The following is a 16756-nucleotide window of genomic DNA, read 5'->3' as shown; positions in this document are numbered from 1 at the left end:
CTTTAAAAAGCTGCTGTTTGTGACTCCAGAGTCCTACTTAGTGTTATCAGTCTGTTATATATTATTCCAGGCCATTCAGCACAGCAAACGAGGCTGAAGCACCTCCAGGTTTTTTAAGGTTGGAGACTTGACAATAGTTTTGTTTCTAAAGAAAGCTGAAAGTGGCTCAGTTCACTTCCCACGGTCTATTTGCACCTTCCTTTTTACCCTCTTTTGCCTCTGTTCAATTGGAAACAATTCCAAAAACACCCAGTGTTGCGTAAGTGGCTTGCTGTACATCATAATAAGTGGGGGCCTCTTTTTCAAGCTGCCTTTGATCCTCTGAAAAACGTGACTGTCTATATCCAGTCAAAGGGAGCTGATGGCACAGCCAGAATGTTATGCCCATTGGGCTTTGCTGCCGCATTGTTGTTTTGCAAACATTCCTATTGTGTGTGCATTTACTTACTGCTTTAGATCATTGTTGCAAGCCACCACATGCTTCTGGTGAAGCAAGATAGAAATGTTTTAAAGTAAATAAAAAATAAATAAAGTAAGAGACCAACTAAGTTTGTTCTGGGTATAAGCTTTCATGTGCATGCAGACTTCTTCAGACACGAAAGCTTATACCCAGAACAAACTTAGTTGGTCTCTAAGGTGTTACTGGACAATTTTTTATTTATTTCGACTGCGTCAGATCAACATGGCTACCTACCGGAATGTTTTAAAGCAAACAGAGATAAATGCCCCCTTTGCTCCCCCCCTTCATTACCAATCCTATGGAGTTTGTTGCAGTAATTAGCACTGGTGGTCCCCGTCCTGTCACCTTGATGCTTTTTACCTTGCAGACTTCTTTCTCAGGGACGCCTCTTAAGAGTGCAAATAATTCCAGGTGTTCTCTCCCTGTCAGCAGCTCGTTTATGGCATCGAACTGAGGGCAGTATCCCATATTCTGGTGGACGTCTTGGATGTTAGACAAAATACTGCAATGAGAGAAGATGCAGATCTTGAGCGTTTTGCTAGTGGTTTAGCACAGGGTGGATTGTGGTGTACCGAACAATTGGGAATTATCAGACGTTGACAGCTAATGCAAAAAAATACCTCTACATGGAATTAAGTTAGACTTTTAAAAGGAAGTGTGCATGCACACGAAAGCTCATACCAAGAACTAACTTAGTTGGTCTTTAAGGTGCTACTGGAAGGAATTTTTTTATTTTAAAAGGATGTATTGGAAGTGCTAAACAGACTGTTCAACAAAATTGTGCCGCTGGCAACAACCTTACTAATGTCAATCAAGACTTTTGGAAATGGTGCATTTCAATACAGAGTTTGTGATCATGGTTTTGAATTCTGTGCCTTTCCTTCTGGCTCATGTTAATGAACAGAGCTACCAAACATTATGAAAATTCAAATTAGGAAGTGAAAGCACATTTGCATAACCCTAGTTTTTCTAGCCCCCCTTCATGGATCACTGCTTTGCTGTGGCGAAGGGGCTTGAATAACTCAGAGAAGCTATGAGCTATGCCGTGCAGGGCCACCCAAGATGGACAGGTCATAGTGGAGAGTTTGGACCAAACGTGATCCACCTGGAGCAGGAACCGGCAAGCCACTCTAGTATCCCTGCCAAGAAAACTCCATGGACAAAGGCAACAGGCATATAAAAGTTATGACTCTGGAAGATGAGGGCCAAAGCTGAAAGGACGCTCAGTTGCGGATATGCCTGGAAGCGAAAGGAAAGTCCAATGCTTTAAAGAAAAATATTGCATAGGAACCTGGAATGTAAGAACCATGAACCTTGGTAAGTTGGATGTGGTCAAAAATGAGATGGCAAGAATAAATATTGACATCCTGGGCATCAGTGAACTAAAATGGAAGGGGAATGGGCGAATTCAGTTCAGATGACCATCATATCTACTACTGTGGGCAAGAATCCCGTAAAAGAAATGGAGTGGCCCTCATAGTCACCAAAAGAGTGGCAAAAGCTGTACTGGGATGCAATCTCAAAAATGATAGAATGATCTCGATACAAATCCAAGGCAGACCTTTTAACATCACAGTAATCCAAGTTTATGCACTGGTGCTGAAGAAACTGAAATCGACCAGTTCTATGAAGACTTACAATACCTTATAGAAATGACACCAAAGAAGGATGTTCTTCTCGTTATAGGGGACTGGAATGCTAAAGAAGGGAGTCAAGAGATAAAAGGAACAACTGGCAAGTTTGGCCTTCGAGTTCAAAATGAAGCAGGGCAAAGGCTAATAGAGTTCTGCCAAGAGAACAAGCTGGTCATCACAAACACTCTTTTCCAACAACACAAGAGACGACTCTACACATGGACATCACCAGATGGGCAGCATCAAAATCAGATTGATTATATTCTCTGCAGCCAAAGATGGAGAAGCTCTATACAGTCAACAAAAACAAGACCTGGAGCTGACTGTGGCTCAGATCATCAGCTTCTTATAGCAAAATTCAAGCTTAAACTGAAGAAAGTAGGAAAAACCACTGGGCCGGTAAGATATAATCTAAGTCAAATCCCTTATGAATACACAGTGGAAGTGAGGAACAGGTTTAAGGATTTAGATTTGGTGGACAGAGTGCCTGAAGAACTATGGATGGAGGCTCGTAACATTATACAGAAGGCAGCAACGAAAACCATCCCAATGAAAAGGAGATGCAAGAAAGCAAAGTGGCTGTTCAACGAGGCCTTACAAATAGCGGGGGAGAGAAGGCAAGCAAAATGCGAGGGAGATAGTGAAAGATAGAGGAAATTGAATGCAGATTTCCAAAAAATAGCAAGGAGAGACAAGAAGGCCTTCTTAAACGAGCAATGCAAATAAATAGAGGAAAACAACAGAATGGGAAGAACCAGAGATCTGTTCAAGAAAATTGGAGATATGAAAGGAACATTTCGTACAAAGATTACCATAATAAAAGACAAAAGTGGAAAGGAACTAACAGAAGCAGAAGACATCAAGAAGAGGTGGCAAGAATACACAGAGGAACTATACCAGAAAGAAATGGATGTCTCGTATACCCCAGGTAGTGTGGTTGCTGACCTTGAGCCAGACATCCTGGAGAGTGAAGTCAAATGGGGCTTAGAAAGCACTGCTAATAACAAGGCCGGTGGAAGTGATGGTATTCCAGCTGAACTATTTAAAATTTTAAACGATGTTGCTATTAAGGTGCTACACTCAATATGCCAGCAAATTTGAAAAACTCAGCAGTGGCCAGAGGATTGGAGAAGATCAGTCTACATCCCAATCCCAAAGAAGGGAAGTGCCAAAGAATGCTCCAACTACCGCACAATTGCACTCATTTCACACGCTAGCAAGGTTATGCTTAAAATTCTACAAGGCAGGCTTAAGCAGTATGTGGATCGAGAACTCCCAGAAGTGCAAGCTGGATCTCGAAGGGGCAGAGGAACCAGAGACCAAATTGCAAACATGCGCTGGATTATGGAGAAAGCTAGAGAGTTCCAGAAAGACATCTACTTCTGCTTCATTGACTATGCAAAAGCCTTTGACTGTGTTGACCACAGCAAACTATGTCAAGTTCTTAAAGAAATGGGAGTGCCTGATCACCTCATCTGTCTCCTGAGAAATCTCTATGTGGCACAAGAAGCTACAGTTAGAACTGAATATGGAACAACTGATTGGTTCAAAATTGGGAAAGGAGTACGGCAAGACTGTATATTGTCTCCCTGTTTATTTAACTTATATGCAGAATTCATCATGCGAAAGGCTGGGCTGGATAAATCCCAAGCTGGAATTAAGATCGCCGGAAGAAATATCAACAACCTCAGATATGCAGATGACACAACGTTGATGGCAGAAAGTGAGGAGGAATTAAAGAACCTTTTAATGAGGGTGAAAGAGGAGAGCGCAAAATATGGTCTGAAGCTCAACATCAAAAAAACGAAGATCATGGCCACTGGGCCCATCACCTCATGGCAAATAGAAGGGGAAGAAATGGAGGTAGTGAGAGATTTTACTTTCTTGAGCTCCATGATCACTGCAGATGGTGACAGCAGTCACAAAATTAAGACGCCTGCTCCTTGGGAGAAAGGTGATGGCAAACCTAGACAGCACCTTAAAAAGCAGAGACATCACCTTGCCAATAAAGGTCCGTATAGTTAAAGCCATGGTTTTCCCAGTAGTGATGTATGGAAGTGAGAGCTGGACCATAAAGAAGGCTGTGAATCTAGTTTCACAGACCAAACCAACTTTTGCTGTGCATGGCAATGAAATCACATCTGCTCTGAAAGTGCAACAGCAGACAGAAAGGCCAATGAAAAACATGGCTTTCTGCAGAAGGAGCCATTTCTTTTCATACCTGTTGCCCTTAAGGAAAGCATCTCCTCCCGTAACATCTGTATCTCCGGTCAACATCTTGAAAGTGGAGGATTTGCCAGCACCATTCACACCCAGGAGTCCGAAGCACTGCAAATATTAAAAAGACCTGATTAGCACATGCATGCCCCATTCATCTCTCACACATTCCTTGTGTTGTTGCATGAAAACAGAAGGAGCCATGGGCACAGCAGTTGGTAATGGTGGGAGATTCCGTGGCAGGGAAACAGCTACTTTTTTTTTTTAGCCGAGGGAGCTTGTGCTGGCCAGAGTAGAAGATGTTTGTGTGGGATTTCCAGTCTCCCCGAGAAGAGCCACAGCTCACCCGCCTCGCATCTTAAGCAATGTTCCACTAAATACATGCAAACGACGACTTGGAAATCTTACCTCTCCGGGTGGAATTCCAACGCAGATCCTATCCACAGCAGGTTTTCGTTTCATTCTGTATACCTGGAAGGAAGAACAGAAATTTGCTCATAGCTGGCAACAACTAAGCTTTGCATCCTCTACCAGTGCATTTCTCTTCTTCGGCAAAATCAGTAGCAGGGCCTCTGCCTACAGTTCAGTTTCTCAAAGGACATCCAGATTTTGTCCTATTTGTTTGTAAATTCGGCATATCCCAGCAAGTGTATATGAGGGGAAAGCACTTATGTGATCAATGAATTCATGAATGGGGCCATACCAACTAATCCAGGCATAGGCAAACTCGGCCCTCCAGATGTTTTGGGTCTACAACTCCCATCATCCCTAGCTAACAGGACCAGTGGTCAGGGATGATGGGAACTGAAGTCCCAAAACATCTGGTGGGCCGAGTTTGCCTATGCCTGAACTAATCCCTAGTAGTGGCAGACTTTGGACTCTCAAATTTCAGCAGCACTCTGTGTGATGATAAAATTTGGTGCACTCCCCCCCCCCCCCCCGCACTCTGTTCTGCGTTGTTGTTGTGGCACCTAGTGCAGTTGAACTGTTCACGCTACCCTAAAACCGTCTCTGTCCCTAGCAGCACTGATGTCAGGAAGTAAGGCAATCATCTGATGCGCATAGTGCTGGGAGGCAGAGCTAGTTAGCATAGCCCTGTTCATAGTTGATTCAGTGAGTGAGAGGTACTTTCTGTTTGAAATGCAGACCATTATCAACAGCGGCAATCCCTTTTGATTCTAGGGAATGCATGAAAATAGAGAGTGAACCCCATGAATTTGGGGTGTCACGGAATGGTCGCTGTGACGTTAACATATGAGAGTGCTGGAGGTAAAATAGTTAAACAGGTTACCCAATCAGAACCCAGGGGGGTGAAGTCAGAGGGACTATAAAACCAGCTCTGGGAGGGGCGAAGGGGGGAGTTTGTTGGGAGTTGGGTGGTTGGTTGGAGTGGGAGTGAATTGGGATAGAGTTTGTGGGTGGGTTGAGTTAGTGTAGCGAAATAAGCTGAGTCAGGAACAGTTAGGGGCTAGGAAGGCAAGTAAATATCTGAGAGGTGGTTTGGTGGGGGAGAGCAGGTAGCGGAAGTTATAGGTCTGGATAGGCACCCCATGATTGTAATTGACCGATACCATTTATGAAACCACACTTGTTAAACTGCAATTTTATTGCTTGTTAAACTGCAATAAATAAACAGAAGTTTATGTTCCAATTTAACCCTGACTGGACTCAGTATTGTACCAGGTAGGGTCTGGATGGTGGCAGCAAGAAATAAAGTGGTGGTACAGGGATCAATAGACGGTGAAACGTCCGGGGACCCTGTGTGATCGCCACAGTCGCTATCAACACTTGCTCCATAATTTCAGGCATCCATCAGCAGGAAATTGTACAGCAGCACCATTAGGTGGGTTGCTAGGCCCCATGCGTCAGTGACAATGGAAATGCAAGCTTCCCTATGCACAGCATGCCCAAAGAACTTCTTGCTTGTCTTCTCACCTTGGTTAGCTCTTTGATTTCTAAGATATCGCTCTGCCCACCACCACCAATGATCCTCTGCCGTTCTCTGTTCACGTCCTCATCTTCTTCATGCACAGGCGGAAGTTTAGCATTGCCAGTTCTGTTGGGCGGGGGGAGGGAGGAATGCATCACTTGGAGGTCAGGTTTGTGCACTGATAATTCAAGATGCATTCAGTAACAGGCAGACCAGTCCTAGACTTCTGGATCTCATTCCAAAGGTGGTGTAAAAGGTAAAGGGACCCCTGACCATTAGGTCCAGTCGTGGCCGACTCTGGGGTTGTGGCACTCATCTCGCTTTATTGGCCGAGGGAGCCGGCGTACAGCTTCCGGGTCATGTGGCCAGCATGACTAAGCCACTTCTGGGGAACCAGAGCAGTGCACGGAAATGACGTTTACCTTCCCGCCGGAGCGGTACCTATTTATCTACTTGCACTTTGACGTGCTTTCGAACTGCTAGGTGGGCAGGAGAAAGGAGGAGTACACAATCTCTTTTGTAAATAATTAAGGTTCCAACTCACTCTTTAGCTAATGGCCAGCTCCCTGCACATCCTGGAAATTAACACACAATTCCGCGAGCCATTTCCCAGCTTACATTTTAAGGTGTGGACCTTAACATCTGTAGGCAGCTCAGGGAGTTTATTTTTGGCTGAGGAGTGGGATAAAATGCTTTTGAATGAATGAATGAAGCATGGGTTTCTGGTGCTATTATTGCTCCCTGTGTTTCCCCTTTTCTGACTTCTGTGGGGAGGGGTGGTAGAGACGCTTGTCATGGCTGCGCTGCCCCCCCCCAATTATATGGATCCTCAAAATCTGCATATGCCTTTCCCCACAATGGGTATTGATTGTCACAAAGGCCATTTTACCTGGATTTGATAAAGAACCTGTACTGGATAAGCACAGTGATGATGAAGAAGACGACTCCTTCCACAGCCATGGCGAAAAGATTCCGTCCCACCAGGTCCCAGGAGAGGGGAGAGACAAAGCGGTTCTCGCCTAATGGGGAAGAGCAGAGGCTGTCATTCAACTGTCCGATCAGACGTCTAGGAAGGCTCCCTATTACAACACTGTATGCAACAAGCTTGTACGTAAGAGCAACACACACTGTACTGATCTTTAATATACCTCAGATGTTCGTCGCAACAGAGACACAATTTAAACACTCAGCAAACCTGATGGCTGGCACCTGAGATGTTCTAATTTCAGTAATTTGCAAATTACCAAGGATTTTTTTCCACACGCTACACAGGAAACCCCTGAGTTTACCTCTGATCTAAGAGTCAACCCTGGCCCCCCAGTTTGTAAACATGATACATCTGCTAGAAAATGTGTATTTGTTGCTGCTTGTTACCCATACAGTGGTACCTTGGGTTACAGACACTTCGGGTTACAGACGCTTCAGGTTACAGACTCCACTAACCCAGAAATAGTACCTCGGGTTATGAACTTTGCCTTCAGGATGAGAACAGAAATCGTGTTCCAGCGGCGCGGCAGCAGCAGGAGGCCCCATTAGCTAAAGTGGTGCTTCAGGTTAAGAACAGTTTCAGGTTAAGAACGGACCTCCAGAACGAATTAAGTTCTTAACCTGAGGTACCACTGTACATTAAATCATCTTAGAATGAACACCTAAAAGCTTGGTTGCATGCAAATTGGTTCTCATATTCTGATCTTCCTGATGACAAACAGTACTTTTGAAAGCACATTCCTATCCCAGATGGTTGCAAAGCTGTGCTTGGAACTACGTTGAGTAAAGGCTGCCGAAATATCTGAAGACAAACAGGTGGCCAATTAAATTTTCCAATGGTTGTGGTGGAGAAGAGAATAATTCTTTTGCCCTCCCTCCACATTGTGTAAAATGGTTAAGAATTGCAGAATAAATAAGAGTACACAAATGCACTTAATTTGAATACTTTATACAGGTTGTAAAATTCAGTTTTCTCAGTGCAAAATGTGGGTTGTTTGATTTCAGAGTATCCACCCAACAGTACCTTACAGCCCAAGTCTCCACAGTCTAGGATGTGTTGAGAATTCCGCTCCACCTTAAGGGACAGACGTGTGGAATTGTTGCATGTGACATGTCTGTTTACATTCCAGCACAGTATGCTGGGAACTTCCGTTTGTGTATAGTTTCCTGTTTTGCTTTGTACACGAAGGAGATCAGACATGTTTCCCTTTTTTCCTGATCTACGCTAAATAAACCTGCTTGTAAATATGCTCACACAGCCTCTTGTGCTGCTTCTGTTTGTGGCGTTTTCTCTGCTGCATAGTGTGCTCAGTCTTCTGAAGCCTGGGCCGCAGATTTATGCTGCACCAAGGACCGGAGTTCGCCTGGCACACCAGCCGATGGGCTGGAGCCAGCTGGGGGCCTGCCAATTGCCCCCATTTCCTTGGGTGCATGTCAACAGGACGATGCCACTAGGCCAACACCTCACTTACCAAATCTTTCTAGGGCATCTGCCATAGCTTGATTTTTCACCATGTCAATCAGGCCCCGGCCCAGGCAGAAATGGGGGAAGATGAGGAATACTGACTTCAGGATGTCATTGATGTCGGTCAGCTTCTAAAGACACAAAATGGCAGTCAGTTGCTTGGAAATTTACAACAACAACAACAACAAAGGGACAGATATCAAGAGGCAGAGAATGGAAAAACTCAGAGAACTTATCCAGAAAGAGTTAAGCATGCACCCACCGAAATTAAAGACTAAACTGATTTCGAGATTAAGGACTTATTTCTTTGGCATAAAAGAATTCAGGTTGGTTTTGGGTTTAAAATGTAGCAGATTTAAGGGCAATGTCGCATTATGGCAGCCAAAATTAATGGCTTACCCTGAGCGAAAAGGGTGCTAGTGCATGCAGCCCTGAAGCTCTGCTTTTCCACTGATACAAGCAACAAGCCATCAAGCCTTGGCTTGCTGTTACAGCCGAACCACGGTTGTGCTTTGTTTTTCCTGAACATGCCAGGTTCAAACTTTGGATTCTTTAACATTTTTTCCAGAAGAAACAAATCACAATACGTGTTTGGACATAACAACAGTACAAACTCCATGGCTTGTTGTTCTTGTCTGTACAAGGAGAGGGGCAAGGCAGGAGCAACTGGGCGGTGTTCACTAGCATGCTGCTTGCCTTATTCTGACAGGCAAATTGGTCCACTGTGTTCAGTCCAAATGGACTGGAACCTTCCAATGTTGAACTCTGAAACAACCTGATCTGGTTCGGATGTCACACAAGAATGAGCCTAGATGCGTGTCAGAGTCACACGCTTTTCCTTTACTCCAGCACGGCCACAAGAAGTGTGGAAGCTTTTGCTTCTGTTTTGGATAAACCACAGCTTTTGTTTCATCTGAAGCCAACAAAACTGTGCTTAATATGAACTATGGTTTGTATGGAATAAGGCAGTTTCAAACCATGGGTTATATGAAGCTGGCTTGTTCCAACAAACTATAAATTAAGGAAAACTTCAGTTTAGGGTTCGGATGTAATGCTGAACTGTAGTTAGTTGAAGCAAAAACTTCTAATCTCCTCCTCGTGTCCATGCCAGAGGGATGTGGGCGCATGGGAACCTAAGGCTCACCTAGGCTCCTTAGCATCCAGGGACATTGTACAAAAGGAGAGCGGTTGCCCCTATGGGTCCAGCTATATTTTTTCCATACAGTGTTCTTGGGAGGGATGGCATAGCAGCTTGTCTCTTCACTCCCAGAGGTATTTGCGACTGCATTTTTAATGTGGTCTTGATAGGTCCTGCCTGGATTTCTAGTCACATGCAAGGGCTATTACCTGTATGTATTCACATGTGTTTGTGTACACACTGGCTTAGGGATATGGGGGGTGGAGGGGCACCCCACATCGGGTGTCATGCCCCTTGGTGGATTGCCAACATGTTGATCCATTTGGAGGGGCCCACGCAAGGCTTGAGGCGGCTGTCACCGCGTGAGGATCATGGTGGCAGCCCCATGGGCAGGTTGCTCTGCCCCCGCCACACCGGGTACCAGAGGAACTAGCTACATCCCTGTGGTTACAGTGTTAGGCTAGGAGGAGAGGAATGAATTCCTTAAAGCAAAATAGAGATACCTGAGCATCTATACTTCAGTTTCCTCCTAGTCTCTTTCACCTACTTCTCTATTGCTACAGAATGTACATCCATTCCTTTCGCTTATCAACTCAAAGATGTATTTTTTTTAAAGGATTCTGAATTCCGGCAATATTTCTCAATTGGAATAAATCAGGAAATCCAAGCAAAATCACAAAGATGTGACTAATTCACCTTTTAGCAACCATCTAGTATTTCTGTGCTGAAATCTGAAAGGCCACGGAGCAGGCTGAATTAATCAATTCAACTTTTATCAAATCTTTTAAAAAAATAAATAAAGCACAGCAAACAGCAAAGCATGCTGGCTGCGATCACCAAGAACTCACATTGCTGGTGAAAAGCTCGAGGACAAAAGTGGCGACACTCCCATTAATACCGATGAAGAGGTTCACACTGGTGAGCACCACGTATGCTGTGCTAGGGATCTTGAACACAAAGGATGCCGGGTACATGAGAGGCGTTATGGACCACCTGGGAAACAGAAAGGATGTGACATTAAGGAACCCCATTGCTACATCTTGATCGGTCGTCAGCACCAGAGCCGAAAGGGCCTCCCTTACCCATAGAGCAAGAGGAGAAGAGCCAGCACGGGAAGGTTGCTTGAGGACACGTAGGATTTCTGCTGGAAGCCAATGAAGATGATGATGACCAAGGTGGCTGGAACTACATAGTTGCACTGCAAGTTGAAAAGAGAGAAAGGAAAATGCAATCAGAATAGCTCCAGCTTAAAGGATTCAAATGACCATAGACAGGGTAGGGTTTTTCCCCTATCATAGAAACATAGCTGTCAATGTTTCCCTTTTTGAAAGGGAAATTCCCTTATTCCAAATAGGATTCCTCGCAAGAAAAGCGAAAAGTTGACAGCTTTGCATAGAAAGCAACCCTAAAGTCAAGCAACGGACAAAACTGAGCTTCTCCAGATTGCAACCACCGTGAGACAAAGATGGTGCAGGAAGCAGAATTATCTCTCCTTCGCACAACACTGTCAGGTAGATGGACAGAAGAGGGAAGGAAGCCTGATGAGACTTCATGATGCCTATATTACTCTCTTAGCAGGTCAGAGTGTTGGGATAGGCATGCAATACACACTTCAGATGCACTCTTTGATAGAATGTGTTCTCTCTCTAAAGACAAAAGTGTGTGTGTGGGGGGATAATGCAGAAACATATATAGCCTTACCATATCCCACACAAAATTAGCCAGCCAGTAGGTCACTGGCTTCACGCCACAGATGAACTGAAGGTGCTTGGCCTTAGTGACACGCTCCTGGATCAAGAAAACCACAAAGCTGGCCGGGACGAAGGACATGGCAAAAATGACGCAGATGGAGACCAAAACATCCACCGATGTCGTCATCCTGAGCAAAGAGAAATTTCAAAAGAGGGTGAGAAATGAGCTTGTAGATTTGACCGGGTGCACCGTAACCTGTTGCTCAGCTACATCCTTGGTTAGGAGTACCCATGGAAACAGGCCAGTTTCTACCACGCCCTGTAGCTGCCGAAGCAGAAACTGGACTTAACTCTCCTGTTTAATTTTAAGGAGGTAATTTCCCCTCTCCCCTTATCCTCTCCCCATCCACCCGCTTCTGGGACGTACAAGGCGACTTCCGAGAGCTGCTGCTTGGTGAGGTTCAGAGGGTGGTTGAAGGCCGTGATGCCGTAAGCGCTGGGGTTCTCTCCCTCTTGCAGGTTGGCGCGCAGAATGGCGTTGTTCATTATGTTGAGAAAGGCGCTGATGGCGTGCCAGCCTTTGTTGTTGAACCACACCTGGAAAGGGCGCACAGTGGAATTAACAAAGAGTAACACAGAAGCTCTTCACTTCGGGAATCAAACTGTAGACGCTCCCCACCGGTTTATTGCAAATTTGGCCTTTTCTCTTACTAGGTTAATTTCAAGCATAGTAAGAGGAAAGGCTTCTGGGTGTCTCAGTGAAGCATGCCTTCGATTTTATTTTATTATCAAGTGCTTTAGCTGTTAAACTTTGAGAGAAGCCTCTGTGGACATTCAAGAACAACTTGCACCTGGGCTACTAGGATACAGAACAAGCAGGTGGAATTACCTTTACATTATCATTCGTGTCCATGCCCTTCATGAAGCTCGACAGGCTGTTAAGGAACCGTTCTCCAGAGCCCCCCTAAAAGGGATAATAACAAAGAACATGAATTGGAATATGCTTGTGGGGGGGGGACAATCCTACACAGGTATACTCAGAAATACCCTTGAGTTCACTAGGGCTTACTCCCAGGTAAGTTGTTATAGAATTGCAATCTTGCGTACCTAAGTTTGCACTGTTTAGCTGTTTTAGAATTCCTTCCTACCCTTTCCCAAAAGACCACCTGAATTCCAAATCAAGTAGCAAGGCCTAAGCCATTTATTTTCGCATAGAAATCTCTGCTCTGTTTACCTTGGCTATTTCCAATATTTTCTTCACTTGCTTGATTGCTTCATTAACTTCTTCACGGCGAGGGAGCACCAGAGAGCTACTGGCTCCCAATGAAAAGCCACCATACCTGGGAACACATTAAACCAGATTAATTTTTATGGTTTGCGTATATGAGTCTTCCCCCTCCATTAAGAGACTTTTGCTTTTCTTGTCAGCAATTTCAGGTTTGCAGTCCTGGTCTGCTACTCAACAAAAAGGAATTAAATTGTTGGGATGCACAGCTCTCTGGAGCCTCACACTGAGATAATAAAATAATAACGTACACTATAATCTTGGACATAAAGATGCCTGTTGACATATATACAGTGGAAAGCCATTTCGTACAGTGGTACCTCGCAAGACGAATGCCTCGCAAGACAAAAAACTCGCTAGACGAAAGGTTTTTTCGGCCGCGATTTGCCTCGCAAGACGAATTTCCCTATGGGCTTGCTTCGCAAGACGAAAACGTCTTGCGACTTTGTTAAGCCGTTTAAACCGTGCTTCGCAAGACGGAAAATTCGCTAGACGGCAAAAATTGCGGAACGAATTAATTTCGTCTTGCGGGGCACCACTGTACATGCCTGTGAGTCACATTATCTCCCAGTGGTCAGATACACTGAGTGAATAATTACTGGGTAAAAATAATGATCTAATCCTGCAAATGTATTTCAGGAGTTCCTATCATTCTGAAACTAGAGGCAGGAGTGGGGCATTTGGGAATGAACAAGCTTCACCAAAAAAGACAAAGAGAAAGGTGTATTTACCTGAATTCATTCACCCAAAACTTATTGCTCAAACTGTGAATGCAAAAAGAAGAGAAAAGGGGGTTGTTACGTCAGACACAGTGAAGTAAAGCAGGGACAAACATAGCAACCTCCAGATGTTCTCGGACTACAACTTCCATCCTCCCTGATAGGCTGGGGTAATTGGAGATGGAGTCCAAAAACAACTGGGAGGACATCATGTTATTAAAGCATGCTGCACATCAGGTACCTTTTCCCGATGATCTGTGCATAGGTCTTCACCAGGTAATCAGAAATGTTGCGACCTGTCAGGTTTTGCAGGATATCTGTAGTGTTCAGTACTCTCTGTGGCCAATGCGGGGGAAAGAAGAAACCGAAAAGATAAGGGTTTTATTGGCTATGAAATACCTCGAGTGCTGTATGTCATTCATTTGGTCTACCTGAAATCTAAAGCTATGAAGAAACATAGAGCTTTTGTGTGGAAACCTGATGGAATTTAATCAGCTCATGGCTGATTAAAACAAGATATAGCCACAATGAGAAAATTAGACAAAGGCACCATGGCAAATGCCTGGTGTGCTTTGTTAAGTGTTGGCTGAAAGTGTTTATTTTGTTATTTGTTTATAAAAAGATATCTATATGCTGCTAATTCATTTATTAAAAAACCAGGGCAGCTTACAATTGTACATAAAAAGCATATGTAACTTTACACACAAAAACCCCCTGTACCTAGTCTTTTCTACATATCAAAGTATTTTTTACCTGGGGAGGAGGGAGGCCACCAGCTGCTGCTGGGCAAACTGGGAGCATCTTCTTCACCTTCTCGTTGCTACAGACGCACGATGGGGAGGGGTTCTCCATAGTCCAATTGCCGTTCTGGAAGATTTCCATCAATTCCTCAGGCACAGGATCAGTGGTCCAGCCCTTTTCGCCTACTGAGCAAGGAGTATTCCTGCACAGAAAAAAAGGCAGAAGGGCAGAGTCAACATCGAAGCGTTTCAGTAATCATATCGTCCACCAGGTTGTCTTTGTCACCTGCTATGCGCTAGCAGCTGTTGTGGCCAGTCCATCTGTCCCACTTTTAAGTTGCACTTTAAGTAGATTACGGTTGAGAGGAAATGGGTTATAATAAAAATAACAAAAAATAATTGTTGTTGTGTTTATGGTTCACCAAACTTATAACTTCAGGAACGGTATTATGCTTCAGGTGCTGGTTACGATGCTGTGATGTGATGAGTGGCCAGAAGGGACAGGGCACTGAAGCCCCACTTTAAAATACTGGAAGCCTAGGCTGGATCTACAGTGGTACCTCTGGTTGTGAACAGGATCCGTTCTGGAGGCCTGTTCACAACATTAAAAGAGCGCAACCCGCAGTGGCGCATCTGCGCACGTGTGGCTTGCGATTTGCCCCTTCTACGCATGTGTGTGACGTCATTTTGCGCTTCTGCGCATGCGCAAGCAGCAAAACCCGGAAGTAACCCTTTCGGGTACTTCCGGCTCGCCAGAGGACGTATCCTGAAAGAACGTAACATGAAGCAGATGTAACATGAGGTATATTGATCTTCTAAACATTGTTAACAGAATGTTCTATAACTCTTAATGGCAGTTTTCCATTGCTGGTGGCTTGCTGCTCTGAAGCGCCCTCTGCTGTCACATTTTAGTGACGCATTTTTAACATCATAAATGATGAGTGTATCTCCGACCCTATTCAGTGACTTTCTTTGGGCTGCTGAGATTTTATCAGGATTTCCCCATAGCATGCACTTCCCAACATATTGGCTATAGTCGTAAACAGAGATCTTTTTCATAAGCTGCATTCTGCAGTCAATGCCACATTTGGCAGCTCCCACAGAATCAAGATATACACACACACAGCCTTGACAATAACTTCAAAGAGAGGCATTAAGGAAAGAGAGCGGACTTCACCTCCAACTCCAACCCCCTCTTTCCACAAGGGTTTTGCAAAGGTCCCACTTACGGAATGGAGTATCCTTCCATGCAGCGGGTACCGAAACCAGGTTTGTTGAGGAGAGCATCCAAAAGCTTCTGGGTTCCTGTGTCTTCTGGAGCATCATTGCTATGGGACAAAAGACACCATCAGGGGCCTGAACTACAGCGCAGGCAGAGAAAGCAACCAACACGGAACAGAGAAGCGTTCAGGGAGATGAAGTCTTTGCTTCAAGCAACAGTATCTGTACCTTATGGTTAATACTTTTATTGTTTGGAATGGAACAAATTTTATTTGGGCAGGAAGGCTGAGTAATACAGTGGTACCTTGGTTCTCAAATGCCTTGGGACTCAAACAACTTGGAACCCAAACACTGCAAACCCAGAAGTAAGTGTTCTGGTTTGTGAACTGTTTTCGGAAGCCGAATGTGCTCCGTTTTGAGTGTTACACTTCCAATTTGAGTGCCACGCTTCCATTTTGAGCGTTATGCTGAGGTCAGTCTGTTTTTGCTATTTATTTCGCATTTTTGTGGCTCTTTTGGTTTTGTTTTTGTGATTGTGTGGAACCCAGTTCAGCTACTGATGATTGATTGATTGATTGTGTGACTTCAGTACATTATTTATTGCTTTCCTTTTATGGATCAACGGTCTCGCTAGATAGTAAAATTCATGTTAAATGATTGTTTTAGGGGTTGTTTTTAAAAGTCTGGAATTGATGAATCCATTTTGCATTACCTTCTGTGGTAAAGCACGCCTTGGTTTTGGAACACTTTGGTTTCGGAATGGACTTCTGGAACAGATTAAGTTTGAGAACCAAGGTACCAGCGCAGTAACAAAAAAACAGCTGGAGTTCTCATCGCACAGTTCACATTTTACTTCTCTCCTCCCTCCCACCTCCATTGCAGAGTTTGATATGTACCTGATAAACGTGTACTGCTGATCATACATCCATGGTTGCAACTCCAAGCTGGGATATTTACCAAAGGGAGGCACAATCAAACTAAATATAAGAGCAATGCAGACGAAGACCGCTGGGAGAACAATCTGAAAATTATAAATTAGAGTCGTTCACATCAAATGGTCTGAGAAATAAGAATGCCCCCTCACGCTCACACTGGGACTCGGTTCTTCCCACTTCTAAAACCTTGACACCAACAGCTGAGTCAGCTTGGTCACTGAATTGCAGACTTATTTAACCACACTGCCCTCTGGCGGTAATGATGACAAACGAAACTCACTAGCAAAAGTAGCCTGCTTAGATTGGATTAGATGTGTGTTCATATCAGTTCTGC

General features: G+C 44.4%; 1 protein-coding gene across 1 annotated transcript in view; it reads right to left on the bottom strand.

Moving 5' to 3' along the window:
• The window catches only part of ABCA1 (ATP binding cassette subfamily A member 1), a 111278-nt gene that overhangs the window by 8800 nt on the left and 85722 nt on the right, over window positions 1-16756 (bottom strand). Inside the window, exons 29-45 of the mRNA XM_081175998.1 lie at window positions 16384-16508; window positions 15496-15594; window positions 14280-14469; window positions 13768-13862; window positions 13539-13571; window positions 12757-12862; window positions 12412-12486; window positions 11950-12119; window positions 11533-11710; window positions 10914-11029; window positions 10680-10824; window positions 8701-8824; window positions 7131-7260; window positions 6247-6367; window positions 4720-4782; window positions 4316-4422; window positions 821-962 (exon numbers count right to left, since the gene is read on the bottom strand). Of these exons, the coding sequence (XP_081032124.1) occupies window positions 821-962; window positions 4316-4422; window positions 4720-4782; window positions 6247-6367; window positions 7131-7260; window positions 8701-8824; window positions 10680-10824; window positions 10914-11029; window positions 11533-11710; window positions 11950-12119; window positions 12412-12486; window positions 12757-12862; window positions 13539-13571; window positions 13768-13862; window positions 14280-14469; window positions 15496-15594; window positions 16384-16508 (2019 nt within the window). The remainder of the gene's footprint in view (window positions 1-820; window positions 963-4315; window positions 4423-4719; window positions 4783-6246; window positions 6368-7130; window positions 7261-8700; window positions 8825-10679; window positions 10825-10913; window positions 11030-11532; window positions 11711-11949; window positions 12120-12411; window positions 12487-12756; window positions 12863-13538; window positions 13572-13767; window positions 13863-14279; window positions 14470-15495; window positions 15595-16383; window positions 16509-16756) is intronic.

Source organism: Podarcis bocagei (genome assembly GCF_964188305.1).
Source record: "Podarcis bocagei genome assembly, chromosome: 17".
In the NCBI taxonomy this organism is placed as follows: Eukaryota; Metazoa; Chordata; class Lepidosauria; order Squamata; family Lacertidae; genus Podarcis; species Podarcis bocagei.
This window is presented reverse-complemented; position numbering and strand designations above follow the sequence as displayed.